Source organism: Monodelphis domestica, chromosome 2 (genome assembly GCF_027887165.1).
Source record: "Monodelphis domestica isolate mMonDom1 chromosome 2, mMonDom1.pri, whole genome shotgun sequence".
Lineage (NCBI taxonomy): Eukaryota > Metazoa > Chordata > Mammalia > Didelphimorphia > Didelphidae > Monodelphis > Monodelphis domestica.
The window spans coordinates 492,753,192-492,780,955 of NC_077228.1; the positions used below are offsets into that span (position 1 = coordinate 492,753,192).

General features: G+C 36.8%; 1 protein-coding gene across 1 annotated transcript; it reads right to left on the minus strand.

Annotated features, from left to right (window-relative positions):
• On the minus strand, positions 1 to 27,764 carry SEC22B (SEC22 homolog B, vesicle trafficking protein). Its single transcript, XM_001363090.5, has 5 exons — positions 27,468 to 27,764; positions 18,572 to 18,681; positions 12,823 to 12,983; positions 7,838 to 7,984; positions 1 to 2,220 (listed from the first exon to the last, which is right to left on the minus strand). Exons 1-5 carry the CDS (start codon positions 27,540 to 27,542, stop codon positions 2,066 to 2,068), a joined length of 648 nt encoding a protein of 215 aa, XP_001363127.1. The 5' UTR covers positions 27,543 to 27,764; the 3' UTR covers positions 1 to 2,065.

Below are 27,764 nucleotides of genomic sequence, written 5' to 3' on the forward strand. Positions count from 1 at the left end.
TCTCATCATCTCATTTTTTATTTCTCCAGATACTAATTTCCCAAATAAAAAACATTTTTCTTCTTATTCCTTTATCTGCTCAACAACATTTTCTTCTAAAATTTGAAACAAAAATGTACTCCACTGAGCTAACAGTATATATGGCAGAAGTATGGCTATGCAATATACTAGACACCAGGAAACTCCACAAGAAAAGGGAAAGATGTTCTTAGAAGTTTATTTCACTGCTGACCCTTAGGTGGCAGCATTTGACTCTCATCAAGCTGCCACACTATTAGAAAGCTATATTGGGTTTAATCTTCAGTCTTTCATAGACCTACATTCAGCTGTGTATAGAAACAAGATTTTGCGGGGGCTATTTCTATCTACAAAGGGTAAATTCTGACAACTCAAAAAAAATCACTGTCTTGATCTGAGGCCAGAATATTGAATGGCTGCTCCTAATACCAGGTTTTCTCAGAGAGTTCTAAGTAAATTAGGAGAGACAAATTAAATCTCTTTCTTTGTGTTATTATATGGGAAACTGATCCACTCCCAATTTTCAATGAAGAAACAGGGTTTGTACCTTGGATGATCCTTTGTAGTTAGAAAGTCACACCTACTGGATTTATTGAGCTAAAGTAATGCTAGTTAATCTTGTTCTACCTTTTCTCAAACAGTATTGATTCTGTGGGCAGGAAGTACTAGATAGACTGCATGAGATCTTTCCTCACCCTGTCTCTGTCCTTATGCACACACCAATTTCTCCATTTCAAAAATGCTAGTTCCAAAAGTAAAAGGAACTTTCTATCATCCCAGAAGTAGGAGAGACAAGAAAACCAAGTGCAGAAGAAAGAGCACACAGGTGGAAGAAAGAGTGGACATGAAGTCAGATTTCCTTCTATTAGCTATTAAAAAAATACAGTAAATGAGATTTCTATCCTTAGAAAGGTAACTTTCTCAGAAAGCACTCACAAACAGGAGGAACACTGATGAGAAATTCTGACAGACTTCCTTGGTTAAAAATATTTGTAATAAAACAGAAAAACTGAAACCAAAAATTGATTTCATACATATCTGAACATTTTCTATTTTCTAATCTAGATTATACTGAAAATGTTGGTCATGAAGCTTAAGACTGTTGATCAAAGCAACCTCTTTTGTCTTTGCCCCTCGCCCCTATCATAGAAATAATACATAGGGGGGGAAAAAATAAAAACTCAACAAATGGAAGCAAAAGAGGAACTCAAGTGGGTGCTGAGCCTCTAGCCATTAATTGTTTTCAGGTGCTAATACTCCTCCTGTGTCATACAAAAGCAGGATATTAAGGAAGAAAATGAAGAACTTCCCAAAATAGTTTAAATTTTATGTTTTAAGATTGCATTATAGAAAAGCCTAATACCTTCCTAATCAGGGAGGGGATACATCATAATTTCAAGGCATCTCAATTTAATATTCATTTAACCCCAAAGCAATTGTGCAATAAGCAAAATATTGGAAAAGGAAAACAACAAAAAGTTAACTTCTCATAGGGAAGTGAGGGTGGGGAGGTGGAGAAGACATTAATATATGTACAGAAATCAGCCTTCACATACAGGAGTCTTGCTTGAGTAGCCATTGAAGATTCAGATTCCAGAAAAAACCCAAACATTACCCACATGAGGAATGTTCATTGGTGCTCAACAGTTTCCATAAGGGCTGCCCTCTCTAAAAGTAGCAAGATGGTGCCAGTACAGGTTGGTTATTGTGAATCTCATTGATGGCTCCATTCCAGAAAGGAAATGCCTTAGTCAATGCTGCCTAAGGGTTCAGAACACAGGGAGGGGGCAAAGTCTACTGTTCCCTAACACATATGGTTTGCCACCCAGAGAAAGTCTTTAGTCCCCAATAAGTCTTTCTTTTAGAGGGTTATGCTTCACTAAATGAGGAGTGGCCTATGGCATTCAGGACACTTCCTTTCTTTCTAGGTCCCCGGAGTCACAAGTTGCATTTGAATCCTAATGCACAGCTCTGTGCGTTCAGCGTCCTGCAAACATACACCTGCCATGTTTCAGGCTCTCCCCTGCCAGGGATGGCATTAACCTGCTCAAAGCCACCAGAATCGTACATACACTATCAACATGATAAAAAACACAGCAACTGCTGCCAGTTTGGCGTAGGTGGAACGCATGTTCAAATACTTCGCATCCTGACGGTATTTCTTGGACAAACTGGACAAATTGTTGGCTTTGGAATCCAGTGCTGTCAAGAAGGAGAAATGGAATAAAACAAATTAGCTAAAGAGACCATTTGCCAAAATTCTTTTAGTTAAAAAAAAAAAAGCATATCCTCCCACCTCCTGTTCTATCTTGTTATAGGATTAATAAAGGAAATCCTTGCCATGAATAGCATGTACTCAACTGAGATTATCGCAGAGGATTCACATAATTTAGGAGTAAGAGGAAATTTGTACCCAGACGAGCTCCAAAGGTTCCTTCCAACTCTAAAATATATAAACTGGCTCTATGGCACGGGTCCTTAGAGTCTCTAAACTTGTCCTTGCTTTTTGGGTTTTTTAAACCCTTCTGTCTTAGAATCCATAGTAAGTATTGGTTCTGAGGCAGAAGAGTGGTATGGGCTAGGCAATGGGGTTTACGTGGCTTGCCCAGGGTCACATAGCTAGGAAATGTGTGATGCTACATTTGATGCCTATCTCCAGGCCTAGTGCTCTACCCACTGAGCCACCTAGCTGCTCCTAGGAATTTATTTTAAATGATTTTGATACCAGTATTTCAATTGAATTGGTTTCCTTTCTAATTCTACATACTTTATTTTATGCATTTAAAAAACATTATTCTGAGAAAGGGTTCAGAAGTTTCACCAGACTCCTATAGGGATCCATGACCCAGAAAATGGTATATAAACATCAATATATTAATATCTCCATATTAATTCTAATGGAAATAAACCCTGCAGGAAATGCTAACCTAGGACATTGCATTTTTCATTTCAAGAGTATGCTGAAACAAAACAGTGAAAAATATAAAGGAGATGCTACCAAAAGACCTTTTAGGTCCCTTTCCGATGATAATAATTTTTTTTAAACTTATGATAAATTTCCATTAACCAAAACCTGAATAGAACACAGATGAATGAGGAAGGGAAGGGAAAGTAAGACTATATACTAATCGTTGATCTTGATGATGGAGACAATACTGGGTCACTGTTAAGATCCTCAAGAACATTCTGAAACATCAAAGACTAAGTTATGTGCATTGCAATGATCACTGTTAGAAGAAAAAGGCCAATGGAGGCCAAGAGATGAAAGCAGGAATTTGTTAAGAAAACACCTGCCATTCTGAGTCCTGGGGCAGTACAGATTTAGTCCTGTCTCTTGCTCATGCTAGATCTAGAGTCCTGGGTGACAAAGATTCATGTTCAGAAAGAGGTGTCATTCTTACTGCCCATGCAACCCAAAGCAGGAAATAGACTAGACATTTCTAAAAGACTCTCCATGAAAAGGGCAGTAAAAAAAAAAAAAAACCTTTACTGGCCAACCCTTATTGAATCAAAAAATACAATGAATCTGAACCCTCTAAACATTTCTTTTAATTTGGATTTGATCACAAACTACTAATTCATGGCAAGGAGTGAGTGCACTAGACTATGATACCAACTACCAATCATCTTATCTTTCTGTCTTAGAATCAATACCAAGTATTGGTTCAAAGACAGAAGAACTAGTAAGGATTAGGCAATATGGGTTAAGTACTTGCCCAGGGTCACATAGCTAGAAAGTATCTGGGGCCACATTTGAACCCAGGACCTCCTGGCTCTCCATCCAGAGTCATCTAGCTACCCCCTGTCTATAGTGTTTTAAGATTTACATAATGCTTTCATCACAACTCTGTGAGGTAGGTGATTTAAGTCTTGCTAATCCCCATTTTAAAAAGAAAACTGAGGTTTAAAAGCAGTTAAGTGACTTATCCATTATCACTTAGGAGTAGGGTGGAATTCTTGACTGAAAGTCCAATACTCTATCCATTCTATCAGCTATAAGTTCTAGGAAATACTGAAATCTGACACTATGAAGCTCCATTGGGGCCTGGAAGGTACTCCCAAATTTTGGAAGGCTATACAAAAGAACAAAACAAACATGGGAACTATCAGGTTAGAAAGGTTTTAATGGACCTAGCCAAGGACTCTTATATCTGCTCCTCAAGATCCAGCTGTTCATAGATGATGAATTACTTTAGCAACAGTAATTCATGAAACTAAGGCATGGAAGAATTATAATGAGTTATATAAAATGATCTTTGGTATATATTACATATGTAATTATAGATGTACATGCCTCCCTTTTTAGGATACAAACAGAAGGAAAAGGCAAATAAGCATAGTGTCTGGCACATAATAAATGCCTGATTGGTGGCTTTGTGGAAAGATTGCCCATCCCAAAGGCTTTGAAAATTTGAAATCAACTAATTAACAAGCACTTATTAAATTCTTTTTTTTTTTTTAAACCCTTACCTTACGTCTTGGAATCAATACTGTGTATTGGTTCCAAGGCAGAAGAGCAGTAAGGGCTAGGCAATGGGGGTCAAGTGACTTGCCCAGGGTCACACAACTGGGAAGTGTCTGAGGTCAGATTTGAACCTAGGACCTCCCGTCTCTAGGCCTAGCTCTCAACACACTGAGCTACCCAGCTGCCCCCTCACTTATTAAATTCTTAAAGATAACTATTTGGTGTATTTTTTTATTATATTCCTTGAAAACTGATCATTTTCTCCCATGTTTGTATTTCTTTGTTGTCCACAGTCTTAAGCCTTAGGAGAATAGACTCAGTTTTTAAATCTAATTCCATTACTGACATAATTAGTATTCTTCAGCAATTCACTGAACTTCTTTCATAATAGTAAATTGTCAAGAAGGTGAAAATGAAGCTGTTTCAGGAAACTTTGTTTTATGGAAATCCTCATGCCTCACTCTAAGTCTAAATGACAACTATAATAGCATATGCTTAAATATCACCAATATTCCATTTGCTAAACTTTGTGGTGTCCTTCCTTATTGACAAGGGCTCCCATTTCATAACAAGAGAAATATTTTCTCAGCATCTTCAGGATTTTTTATGATTAATGGCTAAAATGTTTAGGAGAAAAAACCCTAGGTCAAAGTGGGCACAAGATTAGAAAGTGGGATTCAATCAGAACACTTGCATAGCATGAATGTTATCTCAGCTAATGCAGAAATAGCTTTTCTTAAAGAGTTCAAACTTATATCTCTTTAAAATTTTGCAAAATTTCATTTTTAAGATGGCTCTTTATAATTGTTGCTTATTTTTAGGAACTCTGGTGTTGAGAAGTTGGTTTTGCTTTAAAATGCTGCAATATATTAACTTTAATGTGAGCAAGAACATTGCAAGAACTTCTAAGTTAACTCATTAGATCTATGAGATAAGGCGAATAATGTAAGAATGATGTAAACTGGATAGGAAAAGTAAATGAAAAATGGCAGGCAATGGTACAAAGAACCTTAGAGTTGGGTGCCGAAGTATCTTGTCTCAGATGTGTATAGACTGTATGAAACACAAATGTTTCCTGAATAAAATATGAGTGTTTTCCAATATAATATATGAATGTTTCTGGGGAGAAACTCTAAATACTGAGAGGTTAATGTGTTAAAGAATCCCAAGATGATAGCCTTAACTGAACAACTTTAAATTAAACAAGAACAACCCTTTGTTGTATTAATGAAAATCAGTGAATAAAGAGTGCTGTAGAGTCAAATTACAAAATTGTTTACTTTATACATATTGTCTGGTTATAATTTTTTACCATTAAGAGTAATAAAAATAATTGCCAAATGAGACACCTAGTATAGAAAAGGCACTTCTGTGCCTGCTCAACACCTGTACTGATAAAAAACAAGATGCCATTCATCAAAAGATTAGAGATATAAATGTACTGATAAACTAGTATATAGTTGGAACTAAAAAGAAATCAAGCAGAGAAGCAGCAAGCTAACAGTCAGATCTTATTAAAAGCAGCAAAGATGTTTCTCAAGATTAATCCACATTTATGCCCCAAAGAGATCATAAGGAAAAAGACTTGAACAAAAATATTCATAGCTGCACTCTGTGGCAAAAAACTGGAAAAGGAGGGGAGGCCCTTCTATTGGGGAATGGCTGAACAAATTGTGGTATCTGTTGGTGATAGAATACTACTGTGCTCAAAGGAATAATGAACTGGAGGGATTCCATGTGAACTGGAACAACCTGGAGAACGTTGTACACAGAGACTGATACACTCTGGTACAATTGAATGTAATGGACTTCTACATTAGTGGAAATGCAGTGATCCTGAACAACTTGGAGGGTTCTATGAGAAAAAGCACTATCCACATCCAAAGAAAGAATTGTGGGAGCAGAAACACAGAAGAAAATCAACTGCTTGATCACATGGGCCGATGGATGTAGACTCTAAACAATCACTCTAGTGTAAATATCAATAATAAGGAACTAGGTCTTGTGGTGGCAAAAAAAATCAGAAAATGACAGGATGCGCTCCAATTGGGAAATGGCTGAACAAATTGTGGCATATGTTGGTGATGGAATACTATTGTGCTCAAAGGAATAATGAACTGGAGGAATTCCATGTGAACTGTTAAGACCTCCAGGAATTGATGCAAAGCAAAAGGAGCAGAACCAGGAGAACATTATACACAGAGACTGAATACTGTGGCACAATTGAATGTAATGAACTTCTCTACTAGCAACAATGCAATGATCGAGGACAATTCTGAGGGACTTATGAGAAAGAACCCTATCCACATTCAGATGAAGAACTGTGGGAGTAGAAAACACAGAAGAAAAACAAACTGCTTGATCACATGGGTTAATGGGGATATGCTTGGGGAGACAGACTCTAAACAATCACCCTAATGCAAATATGAATAATATGGAAATAGGTCTTGATCAGTGACACATGTAAAACCCAGTGGAACTGTGTGTCGGCTGGGCGGGGAGAGGAAAAAACATGAATCATGTAACCATGGGAAAATATTCTAAATTAATTAATTAAATAAAAATTTTCAATTAAAAAGATTAATCCACAGACTTTGGGGCTGAGAAAGAAGAGTTCCTAAGAGATGACATTTTATTGTAAAGATGCTCAATATAAAGTTCCTACGAAAATTATTTACAAATTATTCTTTTGAATATGCATATTACTTTTGTCTCTTGGGAGTCAGTAGAACTTTAGCTGGACCTTGAGAAATGGGTAAAATATAGATAGTACAAATAAAGGGGGAGTTACAGCATTAACTACAGTACAGAGATATGGACGAATGAAAGAAAGTAAGGAAACTGGTCTGGTTGGACCAATAAGTAGGTGCTAGAAAAAAGTGGGGGATGTGTTTGGAAGGTACCAGTACCAGAAATGTGGAGGATTTTGAATATCCAGTTAAGAAATTTGGACTTTATTCTGGAAACAACACAAAATCAGAGAAAATTTTGGGGCAGGAGAATGATATGAATCAAGTAGTCGTTGAAAAGTGTAGAATAACCCAAGGGCCTGAAGGACCTTTGAGAGATGACTTCAATAAGTCCTCAAAAGCATCCCTCTCTTCAATTTCTCTTAACTTAGGTGTATTTTTCACATTAAATACTGAAGGTCTTACGAAACTACTCCTGAAATGCATGAGCCCAATATATTTACTTATAGGGCTAAAGAAATATCAATTATTTTGGTAGCTTAATTCTACTACTAACCATGTAAATTAAGATTTTGATATGGAGCAAAAATAAAAAACCCAACTACTTATCTTTCTGAAATAAGAGTGTTCTATTAGAACTCTACTGCTCTTAGAACAAGAGTACCTGAGAGTGCTTCCCCTCGCTGTAAGACTTCTTCAATGTTAGCCACCATGATTCTCTGCACATCTTGTAATTCAGTGTTGATGGAGCCCAGGTTCCTCCGAGCACGGCTATCAATGTACAATTTTTTGGTTTTCTGAATGTAGGTATCTGGAAAGATGAAGCAAGTGGCCATTAATAAATAATTTCATGCGAGCTCACTGAATCCCTGAATCACTGAAGGCCCATATCATCCAGGGGATACAGGATGCCATTTTAGGGCATTTCTGAAGAAGCATTTGTAAAAATATCAAATATACTTGAGGAGAAACTGTCCCCTTGTTTGAACATCTAAAATGTTTGATGAACTGCACCTTCCCAAGAGAGAAGAGGTTGGAGGGAAAAGGGCTCTTATACAGTAATTTGCAGTGTAAAGGAATTCAAACAGGTTGATGGACCAAACTTCCCACTAGACAATGACAAGAAACTTTAAGACTTGGTTTAAGACAAAAATCCTACTTAATAGCTACCTCATCAGCCACTATTAATACCTGGTCTTAGAGATTACTGCATATAATATGGTTGAACATTAAAAACTGCAACAAAACAGAGGGACACAGAGAAACCAAAAAAATTGTAGCATGAATCTCTTCAAAGTAGGACTTTTCAAACTGTATTCTGTAAACTCTTAGTAGTCAATTATTCAAGTTTTAGGAGCATCTTCCACAAGTAACAATGAAAACTTAATTTTTGCCTGCACTATCACATTCAAATCCTGACCTAACATGAAAGAAGGCAATATGTGTATCATTTCAACTTTTAAAGCTGAAAGCTAAAATATTTTCTAATACCTCATCTCTCATATACACACACACATTTTTTTAAAGTTCAGAACTTGCAAGTTTAAATATAAAACACAAATTTTAAAAACAGAGGGAGGAAGGGAGAGAGAAAAAGAGAAAGAGAGAGAGAGAGAGAGAGAGAGAGAGAGAGAGAGAGTGAGTGAGTTGAGGCTAAATTGTTCCTTATTTATATAGAGCTGTATTTTTGTGTACAGATGAAATTTCAAAAACTAAGCTACACATTGCATAACTTTAGGATTAGCTAAGACTTTCTAATTATACAACACAGAATTTTTTTTTTACGTACTCATCATTTCTGAAAAAACAGGCTGACCCACTCCCCATTAAAATTTCCAGAGTTAATAGATGTCTCACACTTTAGGTAGTTCCTTTCTTCCTTATATTTTCAGAGAGACATACTGATGCAGGCCGGGTCAGAAGTTGGATGGATGCTTGACCCAATATGATGTACCATCTTGGGGAATGTTCCACTTATATCCCTAAAGCTGATGATTCCCTCATATCTAACAGGCAACGTGATTTCCATAATCTGGCATTGATGCTGCATCCATGTGCTATTCCTCTACATGTGGAGAACATTTTTTCATTTGTCTTTTTTAAGCAAGTTTTTCTTATATCTTTTTAAAATTTTTCTTTTCTCTTCAATTATATCTATTTTTCCCCCAACAGATAACAAGACAATGGATACTTCGTCATATAGGAGGACAATATCTGATATAGGCAGTCACTGATCTGAAACCATTTCTGGATCTGGATAAATCTTATTCTTAGTGAAGACTCACTGTGCCTAATTTAGCTCTTTGGAGAATGAGTTTAACATTAGGGCTCAGTCATGAATTAACTATCAGTACCATCTTTGTCTATATTCTACTATGACTGTGCCCTTTTGTGATAACTTCAGGAGTAAACACAGGCCAACATTTCTAGGGGAATAAGACCAAGAGATTTTTAAAAAATCATTTAGGCTTTTTCAAAAGAAAGAACACTGACTTTGCCCAATTATATGGCAATAAATACACCAATTTAGGTGACATGGATGAATATATACAAAAATACAAACTGCCTAGACTAACAGAAGAAGAAATAGAATTCTTAAATAATCCCATATCAGAAAATGAAATCCAACAAGCCATCAAAGAACTCCCTAAGAAAAAACCCCCAGGGCCTGATGGATTCACCAGTGAATTCTATCAAACATTCAGAGAACAGTTAATCCCAATACTATACAAACTATTTGACATAATAAGCAAAGAGGGAGTTCTACCAAACTCCTTTTACGACACAAACATGGTACTGATTCCAAAACCAGGCAGGTCAAAAACAGAGAAAGAAAACTATAGACCAATCTCCCTAATGAATATAGATGCAAAAATCTTAAATAGGATACTAGCAAAAAGACTCCAGCAAATGATCAGAAGGATCATCCACCATGATCAAGTAGGATTTATACCAGGGATGCAGGGCTGGTTCAATATTAGGAAAACCATCCACATAATTGACCACATCAACAAGCAAACCAACAAGAACCACATGATTATCTCAATAGATGCAGAAAAAGCCTTTGATAAAATACAACACCCATTCCTATTAAAAACACTAGAAAGCATAGGAATAGAAGGGTCATTCCTAAAAATAATAAACAGTATATATCTAAAACCATCAGCTAATATCATCTGCAATGGGGATAAACTAGACGCATTCCCAATAAGATCAGGAGTGAAACAAGGATACCCATTATCACCTCTACTATTTGACATTGTACTAGAAACACTAGCAGTAGCAATTAGGGAAGAAAAAGAAATTGAAGGCATCAAAATAGGCAAGGAGGAGACCAAGTTATCACTCTTTGCAGATGACATGATGGTCTACTTAAAGAATCCTAGAGATTCAACCAAAAAGCTAATTGAAATAATCAACAACTTTAGCAAAATTGCAGGATACAAAATAAACCCACATAAATCATCAGCTTTTCTATATATCTCCAACACAGCTCAGCAGCAAGAACTAGAAAGAGAAACCCCATTCAAAATCACCTTAGACAAAATAAAATACCTAGGAATCTACCTCCCAAGACAAACACAGGAACTATATGAACACAACTACAAAACACTCACCACACAACTAAAACTAGACTTGAGCAATTGGAAAAACATTAACTGCTCATGGATAGGACAAGCCAATATAATAAAAATGACCATCCTATCCAAACTTATTTATCTATTTAGTGCCATACCCATTGAACTACCAAAATACTTCTTCACTGATTTAGAAAAAAAACATAAAATTCATTTGGAAGAACAAAAGATCAAGGATATCCAGGGAAATAATGAAAAAAAACACATATGATGGGGGCCTTGCAGTCCCTGACCTAAAACTATATTACAAAGCAGCAGTCATCAAAACAATTTGGTACTGGCTAAGAAACAGAAAGGAAGATCAGTGGAATAGACTGGGGGAAAGCGACCTCAGCAAGACAGTATACGATAAACCCAAAGATCCCAGCTTTTGGGACAAAAATCCACTATTCGATAAAAACTGTTGGGAAAATTGGAAGACAGTGTGGGAGAGACTAGGAATAGATCAACACCTCACACCCTACACCAAGATAAATTCAAAATGGTTGAGTGACTTAAATATAAAGAAGGAAACCATAAGTAAATCGGGTAAACACAGAATAGTATACATGTCAGACCTTTGGGAGGGGAAAGACTTTAAAACCAAGCAAGTCATAGAAAGAATCACAAAATGTAAAATAAATAATTTTGACTACATCAAATTAAAAAGCTTTTGCACAAACAAAACCAATGTAACTAAAATCAGAAGGGAAACAACAAATTGGGAAAAAAATCCTCATAGAAACCTCTGACAAAGGTTTAATTACTCAAATTTATAAAGAGCTAAATCAATTGTACAAAAAATCAAGCCATTCTCCAATTGATAAATGGGCAAGGGACATGGATAGGCAGTTCTCAGATAAAGAAATTAAAACTATTAATAAGCACATGAAGAAGTGTTCTAAATCTCTTATAATCAGAGAGATGCAAATAAAAACAACTCTGAGGTATTACCTCACACCTAGCAGATTGGTTAACATAACAGCAAAGGAAATGAATGCTGGAGGGGATGTGGCAAAGTAGGGACATTAATTCATTGCTGGTGGAGTTGTGAACTGATCCAACCATTCTGGAGGGCAATTTGGAACTATGCCCAAAGGGCGACAAAAGAATATCTACCCTTTGATCCAGCCATAGCACTGCTGGGTCTGTACCCCAAAGAGATAATGGACAAAAAGACTTGTACAAAAATATTCATAGCTGCGCTCTTTGTGGTGGCCAAAAACTGGAAAACGAGGGGATGCCCAACAATTGGGGAATGGCTGAGCAAATTGTGGTATATGTTGGTGATGGAATACTATTGTGCTAAAAGGAATAATAAAGTGGAGGAATTCCATGGAGACTGGAACAACCTCCAGGAAGTGATGCAGAGCGAGAGGAGCAGAACCAGGAGAACATTGTACACAGAGACTAATACACTGTGGTATAATCAAACATAATGGACTTCTCCATTAGTGGCGGTGTAATGTCCCTGAACAATCTGCAGGGATCTAGGAGAAAAAAAAAAACACCATTCATAAGCAGAGGATAAACTGTGGGAGTAGAAACACCGAGGAAAAGCAACTGCCTGAATACAGTGGTTGAGGGGCCATGACAGAGGAGAGACTCTAAATGAACACTCTAATGCAAATATTATCAACATAGCAATGGGTTCAAATCAAGAAAACATGTAATGCCCAGTGGATTTACGCGTCGGCTATGGGGGGGTGGGGGGTGGGAGGAAAAGAAAATGATCTATGTCTTTAATGAATAATGCTTGGAAATGATCAAATAAAATATTAAAGAAAGAAAGAAAGAAAGAAAGAAAGAAAGAAAGAAAGAAAGAAAGAAAGAAAGAAAGAAAGAAAGAAAGAAAGAAAGAAAGAAAGAAAGAAAGAAAGAAAGAAAGAAAGAACACTGATTTCTTTTGAGGGACATAATGAAGAAAAATAATAAAGCCCTAAGCCTTAGAAAAATAGTAACACAGAACACTAATAAAGCAAAGAACCTGTTTTTGACTCATCAATAGCACAGTATGAGTTAAAGCTCTCACCAAATTCAATGAAGGAGTAGGGTCTGGAGACAGTGGGCACTTTCTTTCCATGTTGTTCATCAAATTCGGAGTGCAAATCTTCAAGGTAAGCAAATGCCAACTTTTTGGGGAAAGCAGCTTCACACAAAACCAGGTAACACACTCCCTGCTCAATAATGTAACTGGAAAAACAAGAAGTTAAAAAAAAAAGTAACCATATAGTAGTTTCTAGGAACCTTTTGAGTACTTAAGTTTAAGAGGGGTCTAACCTATACCTTCTTTAAGCTAGAGTCAGAAAGAAATTATAAACCATATGCTTTTTTGGCCAGGAAATAGACATTTTTCCATTAATTGGAAATATATCCCCAAAGCAGTAGTAACATATATGTATCCAGCATTTTATAATTTTAATAGTTTTACATATACTCTATTAAAATTCCATTTATCAGTAACACAATTCCACCACTTAACGTCTTTTAACATCTAAGACTATCCCTTGAGAATTATTTCTTGCAAATCCATCCATCCTATAATTACATTTATTGCATTCATATTTAAATCCCTCCCCACTACATCTGAAAATAGCAAAGTGAGCCTTTTAAAATATACCTAAAAACTGGAAGTCAACCCAACAGTGGAAAAAACTTGGGATCATTTAGTCCAACTACTACCCAAACAAGTCATCTTACTGTCTCAGTTCTAAAGCAAAAGAAAGTTTTGTGGATAAGCTAACATTTGAACTATGCCTTGAAAGAGGGAAAGGACGTCAGTGGGAGGACATGTGGATGGAATTCTTTTTAAATTCAAGTATGGTATGCATGACACAAAAGCAGAAAGACTTAGAAAAGGATGGAACAAAAGTGGAAAGGGACTTAACTTGTAGGCAAAGAAGTCAAACAGTGATGTAATAAAAAAAAGATCACTCACACTACAGTGAAAAGTCTATACTGAAAAAGTAGAGACTAGCAGCAGGGAGGCCAGTTAGGAAAGTAGTCTAACAGTGCACTTTGGCTATCTTTTTCCTCCTTCTGGTGGTCTTGAAAGGGCCATCTTCAACAGACATCTTCACTTCTTTTCCTTCACTCTCTTAACTTTATAAAGCCCAGCTTCACATACCTCATCATTCACTTGAAACTGTTCCCTCCAAAGTTACTAATGATCTCTCAAAAAATATGTTTGTTTTTATTTTTTTCATAAGGGAAGGAAGGAGGGAGGAATTAGAAAAAGTTCCAAAACATGTCTAATGTGCAACATTTGTGGACTTCTCTCCTCCATGAAGGAGCAGGCTGGAAGTGTCCTCATGTATCTTCCTTCAGGATATTGTTGATCCTTCTACTTTCACTGAATTTACTTTTTATTAGAGTGGGTATGACCATTCTTTCCTTTTATAATGTAATGATTGGGTATGTTGTTTTCTTGGCTCTGCTGACTTCACTCTATCCTTTCATATAGGTCTTTTCAATCTTCTCGCCATTCATTAGATTGATCATTTTCTTCAGAATAGTAATTCCATTATACTCATGCACCACAATTTGTTTATAACCATTCCTTAATTAATAGGAATATATTTTGTTTCCACATTTTTACTATCATAAAAAGTGCTGCTATGTATTGGTGACTATGGAGATTTTCTTCTACCAAAGACTTTCTTATCAATGACACTTCCACCCACCTCTTTAAAGAGTGATATGTTATGGGACTTTTTCCAATGTACTAATTCCTTCCTTCCATCCAGAATGCTATTTATTACACGAGATGGCTGTCTGGGAAGGGTACTGATAATGGTTTCTTAATTGACAAATTGAATGGTTTTTTCTCAACCCTCACCCTTCTTGGACTCTATAGTCTGAGATTATTCACTAACCTAGAGGCTTTTGTGACATTACTTTCTCTTGGTGCTCCTCCTATCTATGACCATTCCTTCTCAGTCTCCTTAGTTGGATCTTCATTCACTATCAAGCCAACTAAAAATAGCAGTCTCCTAAGGCTCTTTCCAGGGCCCCCTTCTTTTCTCTCTTTAGATTATTTCTCTTGGAGGTCTTATCAGCTCCCCATGGTATTACTATCTCTACACAGATGACTCTCAGATCTGCTAGTCCAGCCCTAACCTTTGTTCCAAACTCATGTTATATTTTAAACTGTCTCTAGAATCCAGTATTTGAATGTCAAACTTTCTATTTATTTAGTTCTGGTTATCTCATCAGGAATGCTTAAAAGTCCTCTATTTCATTGAAAATCCATTTTCTTCCTATAGCATTATACTCAATTTTGCACAGCAAGTTATTCTTGTCTGTAAGTCCCTGTTCTTTGCCTTCTAAAATATTAAATATTCAGACTTCCTTTTCATTACATTGCTAGCTGCCAGATCTTGTGTGATCCTGACTCACTCAAAATTACTTTAAAAATTCTTTCTTTCTGGCTACCTGCAGTATTTTCTCCTTGACCTGGGTGCTCTGGATTTTGGTTATAATATGTTCCTGGGAGTTTTCATTTTGGATTTCTTTTAGGAGGTGAGCAGAATATTCTTTTCATTTCTACTTTGCCTTCTGATTATAAAATAGCTGGATAGTTTTCCTTTACAATTCCCTGGAATATGCTGCTTAGGCTCTTTTTTTGTTCATGGGTTTCAGGTAGTTTAATGATTATTAAATTTTCTTTCCTTGATCTATTTTCCAGGTTAGTTGTTTTTCCAATGGAATGGTTCACATTTTCTTCTCCCTCCCCTTCCCCAGTCTTTTGGCTTTATTTTATTTTTTCTTATAGCTCCTGTTTGACCAATTCTGATTTTAAAATAGTTTTCTCCAGTAAGGTTTTATAACTCTTCCCAAGCTGTTAATTCTCTTTTCATATTTTTCTACCATAGCTTTCACTGGCTTTAACAAAGCATTTTTAGCTCCTTTTTAACTCTTCTAGGAATTTTTTTTTTAACTTTTGTCTCTCTGGCCTAAGTTTCTGTCCTTTTATATTCTGCTGCTGCTCTCACAGCTCAATCTGAGACCCTGATGTTGTAGAAAGGGTAAAAATGATGAGTTTAGTTTTGGTCAGTAACTGAATATGTGCTTTGGAATGTTGAAAATACATGAATGGAAGACCCTGGGGGCTGGAAACAAGGATTTGAGAGTCACTCATATAAAGTGGAAGAACAGCAAAATAAGACCAACATCAATCGATAGAGAAGACATCCCCTCAGGCCATCAGAGGTGGCCCATTTCTCGGGAAACCCAATTTTCAAAGATAGCCTCTCATCAGGGGTATCTCCTTTTACCTCACCAACAGCCATATTCCCCCTCTCCCTTCAACTCCTCCATTCCCTGTTACAAAACCTTCCTTGTCCCCTGTACCTCTTCTGTCCTCTACAATTCCCTTTAAATATTATAATGAAATATGATTTCATCAGAAATACATGCAAAGACCTTTATGAATTGGTCCAAAGTAAGCAAAAACAAGAGAATATATGTGACCAAAATAGTGAAAATAAAAAGGAAACTAAAAGGAAGTTGTGAATAATTATGATTCATCTTAATTCTGCAGAACAGATGATGAAATTCTCTTTCAGTAAAGAGATGGGGGCCATTGCATCCATTGGTTTTGCTTAACTATTTTTCTTTGTTACAAGGTAAGCCCAAATGGAACAAAGGAGGTATATCAGGAAATTATTCATATCAAAATAAAAGTCATCAATAATTTGTTTTTTTTTTAATGAAAGTGCATGAGCTCACTGAACAAGAAGACCAAGAAAAGGATCTAGGATACACACATATATAATGGATAAAAGAGGAGCCACCAAAGATTACAGAGACAGAACAGAGAAAAAGGGGGTGGGGGGAATCAATGTGCAATGCTACATAAGCTAAGAAAAGAGTACATAAAGCATATTAAGCATATAAAAAAGAGGGGGAAATGTGGCTGCCCTTAAAGAATACTCAGAGGTATAGAATAAAGCTTCCTACTTAATGAAGCAGACCACTGAATCTCAACTATAATCTGTTTCAGCACTGTTTATTTATGAACTTCTAAATTACTCAATTTAAAATACTGTTGGAATTCTCATTTATTCACTCCTAACCTTCAATCTTCCCATCCTGTTTTATCTACCTATTATATAAGGGATGAATTAGGAGGTGAAACTTAGTTAATTAGTCAGCAGTTCCAATATCTTATATCTGGCAAGGGGAGCATTTAAAACTGGATCTGTGAATTTATTATGCTATTCCTATTTCTCATTACTATAGATAATAAAGTTAGCTGTACATTTAACTACACTTTGTTCAAGTTCTCTCTGGTGTAGGGTTATCTTCATTTTATGCTAAAGGTTCTTAGCCTTTGATCAAAGTCAAGTACTAAACTGATGATACTTAAAGTCAGAACATGATTCTATTTAAGCTCTGTTCCGTTATCAATTTAGAAAATCACTGGCAATGACCAACACAAATTATACAACTGTTCACATTTGTACATAAAACAGCTTTGCTTTCTTTTTTTGTTTCTTTACCACTTCCCTTATCCTTTGCACATCCATTCTTTTGTCTTTGCTATCCATCTGCATACTTGTCATCTATCACCAGGACCACTGCAATAACATCCTAACCCATCTCCTCCCCTCTTCCCCAATTCAACATCTTCTGCCCAGCTGCAAAATTATTTCCAAAACAGATTTGTGATCATATGAATCTCCTGCCATGATTCCTTATTTTCTACTGGATGAACTCTAAACTCCTCAACCTGGCATTTAAAACCCTTTGCAATCTGGCTCACCACCATCTCCTTGACTTATTTATGAATAAGTTCTTCACACATTCTAGGTACCAAATAAACTAGACTACTAGTTGTTGGCCAACTTGCCATTCCTTCTCCCATCTCTCTGTTCTCCAAGTCTGGTGAACATATTACCCCTTTAGAAGGCATGGGAGAGGAAGGAGTTTCCTCCTCCTCATTTTCTCAGAATTCTGATCTTTCAAGAATTAGCTTAGGTGTCACTTCCTTCTTAAAGTCTTTTCTAAGTTTCCTAAGATTACACTGAATGTACTTATCCGTGGACATATTTACCTAATACAACAGCTTGTGGAGGGCCAAGCCTGTTTCATTTGTCTTTGTATGCCCAGTTCCCTGCATGTGATAGGGACTTAATAAATGTCTTTTGAAATTAATTGCCTTTTTCTCTTCTCAGGTAATTTGTGATGCTCCTCATCTCTTCCTTTCCTATATTTGATACAACATTTACTAAAAACTGGCAAATATGGATCAAATTTGCTTAAAGTTCTCCAATGAAGGTGCTACGAGTCAAGTTCTAAACATTTAGAGGCAGAGCAATTTCCATGGATGTCCTAGAAATTTGTTTGGTTTTTTTTTCTTTTCCTGGACCACAAATGTGTCATTCATGGCATTAAAGATAAGCTTGTTCTTAAAATGTCTCATTTACAAGTGTCACTGAGCAATGAAAGTTCTATTTTTTTAATAATTAAACAGTTCCAATTTAGGTGACATTTGCTACAGTTTTTATTTGCCTAGGTTCATTTTTAATAAATGAAAGATCCACAAATAGTTAAATGTTGCAAAAAGAGGTGAATTTGTTTATTGGGGGAGGGAGGGGAATAATTATTATTTTCTTCTTTGGAATAAGTTGCTGATCTTTAACATTCCTCACTAATATTCTAGCTCCCTTAAGTTCAGATGTTCCAATTAGATTCCACCAGTCTGGACAAATGTCCCCAAACTAGACTGCTGTACTTCATTCAAATGATCATAACAACTAAATTAGAGTCATACTCACTGAAAAGTCATGGCTCCTGCCTCCAAGGTACATCTTGTAGGAGACTGTTCGTTCAATTTGCGAAAAAGTTGCTTGGCCTGGCTCTGGTATTGTTGAAGGTCCCGACCAGACTGAAAGAGAAATTAAAAATTCACATAAGAACAACTTAATATAAAGCTGAATTATCAATAAGCTATCTCATAATCTGTCTTAGAAGAAACACTCTCAATGGAATTGTTCACTTCAAAATCAGAAATAGTAACTTACCTTTACAGAGATCTTTTTAATATTTGCAGAATGATTTACATTCGTTATGCTTTTAGAAAATGGAAAACATATTTCCATAGCATAAAAGAATATGGCCTAAGTGCACTGAAGAAAGTTTACATTAGCTCTCTACCAAAATCCAAATGGATATATTTTAACTATAGATAGTTTAGCAGTCTGACTTATACCATACTAGTCATAAAGTCTAAAAGTCAGAAAACACAGCTTCCAATCCAAGATCCAAAATTGGTCTGCTCTCTAGCTCATGTTCTTATAACCTAAATTCATTCATTTTATTTATTTATTTTGGTAGCCCTTGCTTTCTTCCTTAGTAATAACTCAGAAGGGCAAGGGCTAGGCAATGACTTGCTAGTGACATAGCTAGGAAGTAAATGAGGTCATATTTGAACCCAGGTCTTCCTGACTCCAGGCTTGGTTCTCTATCCACTGCCATGTAGTTGCTCCAAATTCATTCATATATAAGACGAGGAAAATAATCCTTTCAAATACACAAGTATAAATACCATGATTTGAAACATACCATGTTTTATACTTAGTCTACATATCATAGATCACAAATTGTATGACCTAGAGCTTTGGGGGCCCTTACAGCTCATTAATCCAACCCCCTCACTTTATAGATGAGGAAACTAAGGAAGGAAATGCCTTACTCAAGAACCCACAGATAAATAGCAGATCCTGGATGAATATGGGTCATTTTATTCCACAGACTACATATGACCCCATTCAAGATGAATGTTAATTATAACATTAATAAATTAGACTTATCAAAGGACAGTTCAGCATTATGACAGGAACCTCCCTCCATCTTACCCTTTTCATTTGCACTATCACAATCATAGGATGCCATGCAATTGATTTCCAGAGGTTTAGGGGGACACCCTGGGAACAATAAACTCAGGTGAGCCTGACATTCAGATGTAGAAGCTGGTAGGATTAAAAAAAAAAAGAGAGAGAGAGAGGGTTGGACTTAAGAAAATAAGAAAAAGCCATGTAAGAGAAATTGAAATTACATCTCACTAACCCTTTAGAACATACTTAGGTAAATAAGTGACTACGTGGAACTATTATATATAATTTAGTTATATTGTCAAAAAGCCTTTGCTCTGATTCCAGATGATTAATCATTTTATCATGTGACAGAACATATCTTGTCAGAGATAATTAGCTTAAATATAGGAAACATACTAAGATATCTTTCTAGTCAATGAATAATGATATTAAGGTTCCCTACAGAAGTGGTCCCCAAAGTGAAAGCCATACACTGAGGCTACAGGGATCATGATAGACTGATTCCAAGGGTTATATATGACAGCTGACCATGATATGGTGAGACATTGAATTCCACAGAGATAGATAATTGTAGGGCTTTCAATATTATAAACCTCAAAATTCCTTAGACTTATAAATGTTGGAAATTTCACCATTGGGATATTTCATACTTGGAAAATTTCTTACTGATAGTCTATTGGAATGGGAATCCCATTGGCATGGGAGGTTCCTTCTCTTCCCTTCTTAAGATTACTTTAGGACAGAGACCCTTTGCTGAACAATGGAAAGGACTTTGACCTATGCTTAAGCATAGAACAGGAATTTCTTTGAGTCTTGATTGATTTTAGAATTGATACAATGGAGATACTTGGAATAAATCTCCACCCTATTCAGTCCTAATAGGATTGAGTAAGGGTGGCAGCCTAGATCAAAATTTAATTATTCCAATCTCTACCATACTCAAGTTAACAGGATTTAGAAAGGGCTTTAGCAAAGGAGTAAAGATTTAATCATTTGAAAATATGACCTTCAACAGACATGTGCAAAAGCCAGAAACCTCTGGGCGGTCCTGGGTTAAGCGAGAGCCTCCATTGACAGGGAAATTGATGAAGAGTGATTGGTAGATGTGAGGACTGAGGGGAGGCAACTTGGATGGTGTCCTTAAAGATAGGAGGGTCTGGAGACTCGAGGAGGGGGTTGAGTTTTTGGTCGGTGTGGTTCCTGGGCTCTGGGGAAGCTTGCTCTGGAGGAAGCTGAAGGTGGGGGCCCCTGAGACTGTTTCTCCATTTTGGACACGTGAGTAATAGGGACTGATCTTTTTTCTTTGCCCCAGCTATCTAAGGGCTTGGGCCTTTTGGCCCAGCCTAAACAGAAGGGGTATTTAAGCCCTATTCCCTTCTCTCCCCTTTCTCTCTCTCTCTATATCTCTAATTCCTTTCTTACTCCTATTGTAATTAAACTCCAAAAAAGGCTGACGGCTGACTTGAGTTTTTCATTTAGGAATTACATAGCTGATTCCTTGGCGACCTTAAATTAATATATATCAGTCTTTTAAAGTGATTCCCTTGTTACAATATAGATCTCATTATAGAGTCTCCTCAAATCCCTTTCCAAACTTTCCTGCTACTCCTAAGGTACTGTCCTTCCAGTTAATTGGGTTTATAACTTCACTGTCACCTTTAACCTCTTAATCACCCCACATTGCTAATCAGAGGTCAAACCTTGATTGATTCTGCCTCCATATCTTAAACATCTATCCCCTTTACTCTACTTACACAACCACCACCTTACTTCACACCCTGTTCACCTTTCACCAGGACTATTTCAACAGTCTCTGTGCCTCAAGTCTCTCTTCATAGCTGCCATTATGATTTTCCTAAAGCACTATGATGTTCACAATGATGACCCTGAGTGATCAAGAAAAGCTCATGTTCTATGTATTCTACTTAAGAGAACAAGGAATTACAAGATGCTAAAATGTAATAACATCTACATTCAAAAATGGTTAACAGATAGCAATATTGTGGAATGATCAACCGCGATAGACTTAGCTATTATCAGCAATACAATGATCTACCTCCAGAGAAAGAACTGTTGGGAGTCGGATGAATGTCGATCAAAGCATACTATCTTTCACATCAGTATATTTATGGTTTTGTTTTGGGGTTTGGGTTTTATATGAGTGTGCTCTTACAACAATGTGGGAATGTGTTTTGCATGATAATGCATGTATGACTCAGTCCAAATTACTTACCGTCTCTGAGTAGGGGGAGGAAAGGAGACGGTTTGGATCTTATAATTTTGGAAAATGTTATATTGAAAATTATGATGTGTAACTGAGAAAATGAAATATCTTTGAATCAAAATGGACCGTATCCATCCAAATACTCTAGTGCAATTATCTAATTTTATAGACTACATTAAATCTCATGTTACTCTAAGATGGTAAGGAAATAAAAGCAACCCAAAGAGTATAATTTACAAAGCACTTTCCTCACAATAACCCAGTAAGACCAGTAATGCAAATATTAATAGAATTTTAAAGACAAGTAAGCTGAAATTAAGAGAGGAAGTACAGAGTGAACTATGCTTGGATTTAGTTATTACTATTAACAATTGGTATTAGTTCTTTACAATCTCTGTACAACCTCATTTGAAATTATGTTTTAATAGATTTGTATTTTCTCTTCACTGTTTGCATCTGCCTTTACTGACTTATCAAACTGAAAGGTTACATTCTTCTAGGGCAATGCACCAGGAGCCTTTTGTGACCCTTATTCCTCCTTCATGCATCTACAATCAGCTAAACAAGCTGGATGATGACATCTGGAAATGGTGAATAGAGAATTAAAATTTATAAATCATATTTTATCTAACAGTAGTTCCACCTTCACCAAATACCTTAGCAGAACTGCTCTATTTTAAAAGAAAGCTTGCAATGCACTGAGCTTAGTGAAGCAACATTTTCACAGGGGAATTAAAGCATGCCTATGATCAGAGATGCCAGGTGCTCCCTTGGAAGAACAAGGGAAACAAAAGATACCAATGAAAATTAAGTATCAAATTCTTGTTTTACAATACAAAAACAAGCAGGTTCAAAAATCTCATTGAATTGCACAGGCTTCCTCATATATTTTTTAAAATTTTGTTTAAAGGAATGTAATATTTTTGTTGTTTACATCTGTATATATGAATTACAGGAGCAAATGCAATCTCTCTTTTATGTTGCACAAATAATTTATGCCCTCTGAGGGTCATTTGTAGTTTTAAAATAACTTCTGGTCTTCTGATCAATTCAGTATTTAAGCACCCACCATGTGCCAAGCACTGTGCTAAGTGCTAGGGATACAAATACAATGAATGAACTACATTTCTTATTCCCATGAATATATTGCTTAGTTCTAGTCTAGAGGTCCTTGTTCTTGAGGATTCCTTTTATTATTTAATATTCTGGTTCATAGATTAAGCTCAAAAAGCCAGATTAGACAGTTGATATATCCTAATCTCCCAAGTTAAACTACTACTTTACAGATGCTGTTTATTTTCAAGCTTGAAGTACATGTAAGGACCTTACTATGCTAGTGTCCCTTAAAATATGCTATTCTTTATCTTATTTCCTATTGGCAGCATTGTGACAAAAAATCAAAATATGACTGCAGGTGGTATAATGGGGAAAAATGAGTTAAATTTTCAAAATATACTCTAAAACTAAATCAAGGGGCTTTAAAAAAGCTAATTAAGAAATGAACTTTATATTTATTATAAAGATGTTAATAGGCAGTACAAGGCTTTACTGCCTTGGATAATGAACAAGTAGCAGTATCAAATGCCATCTGCTGGCCTCAGAAGAGTATTTAGCTTATTCCATTCCATCTAAAGTTTCTGTTTACCCCACAAGGTGGCCAAAAGCCAGGAGTACCAAGAACATTCCTCTAAAAGCAATAAGTAGATGGTCAAAAACCAGTTTTTAAAAATTAAACTGTACTATGGATGATCTGTGCTTTGTTGCTCTCTCTTCTGCCTCAATTACCTTCTGCTCCACTCTTGGCTTATCTCCTCCCCAAACAAGCTAATTTAAGGGGAGGGAGGAACATAACTCAATTGAGGAGAGCAGGCTAGAAAAGAAGAGGTACCCAAAGAGATCTTTAAATAAAGGGTAACAGCAGCAAAAGGTCAGAGCAACACAATGAGAATGAATACAAAGCATCTCTTTGTGTCCATGACATCAAGGAGTTGATTATATAGCTTTGTCCTGGGCCCTCTACTGTTCTCTTTAAATTCTCATTCAGTGCATTAGACCATAAGGATTTAATTATCCTTTTAATGCTAATAATCTCCAGATCTATATATCCAGTCCTGGTCTCACTCCCAGTCTTTAGTCCCTCCCATCATGCATCTTGGGCATTTGTGACTGAATTTCCATAGGCATTCCCTATTTCTGTTTTGGGTACCACTATCCTTAGTCATTCTGAATTGCAACCTTGGAGTCATCCTCAACTCACTTTTACTCCCTAATGTAGTCAATCAATTCCTAAAGTTGTATTGATTTTTACCTCCACAGTATCTCTCACATCTATGCCCTTCTTCTCTAGTCATACACAACACCCTACAGTTCAAATCTTCAACATCTCTCACCCAATACTGCAATAGCCTCCTAACTAACCTCTCCCCTCTTCCATTCCATCTTCCACAAAACTACTAAAATGGCATTTCTAAAATACAGGTTTTTATCCTTCTGCTGAATAAACTCCAATGGCTCCCTATTATCTCTAGGGTAAAAAACAAACTTCCCCATGTGGCATTTAAAGCCCTCCACAACTTGGATCTAACAAACCTTTCCAGCCTCATTACCCCATTACTCCTCTTCACAAACTACAATTCAACCCAACTGGTCTCATATGGCCCCATTTCTGTGCCCCAGGTCTGGAATGCACTCTTTCTTCATTCTGTACAACCTGGTTTCCTTCAAGGGCCAACTTCTTTCTCCACAAGTTCTTTCCTAGTGATCCCAGTTCCTAGTGTCTCCTCTATCCCATTACTTTATGTATATTCTGCACATGTCTCATGTATGCATGCGGTCTCCAGGGAGTCTATTTTCTTTTTATCTTTATAATCTTGGTGATAAGCAGTCATTGGCAAATGGCAGGTTAACTGATTGAAATTTCTATTACCTACTTACAGAGGTTAGTTCTAACTTCAAACCAGAAATAATTTTTAAATGTCTCTGAACAAAATGGAAATAAATATTCACTATGAGAGAATGCATTCATACCTACCTCTGATTTTATTAAATGGGTCTGAGAAAAGTCCTAATAAGATTTAGTGTTCTGGAACACCTAAATTCAATTATACCAAACAAATATTTAAGTGCTCCGGCATTGGAGACACTAAGATGAAATAAGACATGAGCTCTAACCTTGAGAGCTTTATTACCCAATGAAGAAAAAAATATATCTACAAACAACTTATTATAAAAGAATAATGTGATAAGTGAAAAAAGATCCAAAGAGTTATGAGAAATCTGACCTTTCAATCTAAAGGGCTCAGGAAAGACTTCATGGATGAGGTCACACCTGAGCTGGATCTAGAAGGAAAGATTTTAATAGTTCTCTAGAAAGAGGGAAGAGTGTCTTTACACAGGAAAACAACAGTAACACAGGCACAGATTTAAGAAGATAAGAGGGTTAGATAGGCAGACCAGGAAGCATATAAGATTTATAGTAAGTTATATAGAAGAGTACTTTGATTCTATTACATTGCTGAGGATCAATATGAATCAGCTTAATTCTCAAATATCACATTCTGGATTTAGAAATGTCTTTTAGCATTGAAATAATTCCATTTTATTTAATAACTCATTTTAAAGATGAGAAAAATGAGCCCAGAGAAATTACCTAACAAACAAGGACAGATTAAAAGTCAGCCAAGCTAGGTCTTCTGACTCTATAGGCAGGGATCTTTCTACTATTTCATGACTTCAAAAAATAGGAAAGACACATAACTGTTCTAATCGTTAAGGGAAAAGTTTAACTATTATTAACTGATTTTATTCCTGTCAATTGTAATCCTTGACTCTGTGGCCTTTTCCAACATTCCTTCATCCATATCCATAAGAGATAGTTTCAATCATTTACGTTTTTTTTTTTAACATACTTCATCTTGAATTTTGGTTGCATCTAAAAAAGGACACAAGGAATTTCATTTATGTTGTCCTTTTCTATCTTTTATGTCAAAGCTAAATGGCCAATTTTAATAATTTGTTTCTCAAATATTATGCTAACTTTTTGGATAAATTCAAACACTTTCCATTATGCCTTAAACACTTTTGATTCCAATAAAATCAGCTAATTTAGAACTATCAACTTGCCATATACCTTCTGTTTCTTTTTCCTTAACTTGCCATTTCAAACCTTTAAAGTTTTCACCTGTACAACATATTTTTTCAGTTGTAAAATTAAAAATCAAAGTCCTATCTAAGAAATGTCTTTCAATAGGTGCCAACAGACCAAAGATGCTATTTCTGCCGGTAACTGAAAACATAATAATCTCAGGCCTGGTCTCTAGCTAGGTCCGATAGTACAGACTCTATAGCTCATCAAGGTCTTAAGGCTTGGTGAGAGAAACTGAGAGGAACAGATCTTTGGTCATTTAATCTTTTGATCTTTGATAAAGGTATTCAGCTAAGAACCTGAGTAGGTCACTCAACCTAGACTGGTTACTCCTGGCCACTTTTGTCTTAGAATTGATGCTAAGTAAGAAGGTATGGGTCTAAAAAAAAAGACAGAAAAAGGCAGATTTTTCTCAAAATAAGGAAAAGCATCCTAACAATTAGGAGTGTCCAAGAATCATCTTGGGAAATATGGGGTTCCCTCTCATTGGTTTTCTTTTCTTTTTTTAAACCTTACTTTCTTAGAGTGTTTTGTTTTGTTTTTTTAAACCCTTACCTTCCTTCTTAGAATCAAGATCTCCCAGCTCTAAGCCTGGCTTTCAATCCACTGAGCCACTTAGCTGCCCTCTCTCTCACTGGTTTTCAAAGGGAGGATAGATGACCTGTTCTGGCATTTAGTGAAGGCTTCCTATTCTGTTAAAGTCTTCACTGACCTCCAACACCACTCCCAACTCTCAGATTCCAATCTTCCAGAACTACAGAACCTACCAGGGCTTTGGCTGGAACAAATCTGAAGTCACCTCTACCACCAAAGTAAAGTCACTTAAGTGGAACTTAGAAGAAGTTCCCTGGCTATGGCAGGCACTCAGTCTGATGAACTGAGCTGAAGTCACAAGAAAAAATGTTATTTCTCTCATATTTGGGGATTTTATTCAGGTAAAGATTTAAACAAGTCAAACAAGAAATTAAATCTCATTCTTCAGTAACCTCATAAATTTATATGCCAAAACCTAATTCCCAAGAAGCTTAAAGTAACTCGAAAACATTTCTTCATCAACCACGTAATGATTCCAGCAAGCTGGGTCAAAGACTAGTGGCTGGTCCTACTTTACAGATAAGGGAGGGGAGGCGAAGAGAGGCGGTAACTCGTTCAGGGGTCAGACAGCGTGTCAAGGTTCTTCCGGGGATCTCTAACCAGGGCAAAGAGGTGCCTTCGAAATCAACACCATAAACTCTTGCTAAGCGGTGGATAGGCGCGGCCACGCCTCTGTCCCGCAGGAACCCAGTTCCCGGGGGTGTAACTACTTGTCCAGAAACCAATTGTAACATGTGCGCCCTGAGGACTCTTTCCTCCCCCGGGTGGCCTCTTCTACTCCCTGCCTCCACTCCCAAGACCCTGGGATGAGGACGGAGCCACGGCTTGGAGTTCTCGAAGGGAGTAGGGGGCGGGCTCGCACAATCCCCCCATACCTGCTCGTCCTCCTGCATGGAGGCCGCCAGCGGGAGCCCGTCCGCCACCCGGGCGATCATTGTCAGCAACACCATTTCTTCCAGTTACAGAGGAGCCAACGCCACCCCCTCCCGACAATAGCAGTCACGGTAGTCTTCTCAGCGTTTTCCGCTCCGCGACCGCTCAGCTCAGCTCTCTGCTCCGGGAGTTCCCTCTGCTTGCGTCTCCACCTCCCAGCTGAGGTGGCCGGAAACAGAAGCTCGGGAGATTTTTCTTACATTTCCGGTTCCTCCCTCGCCCGTAGTCCGGTCAGGAAC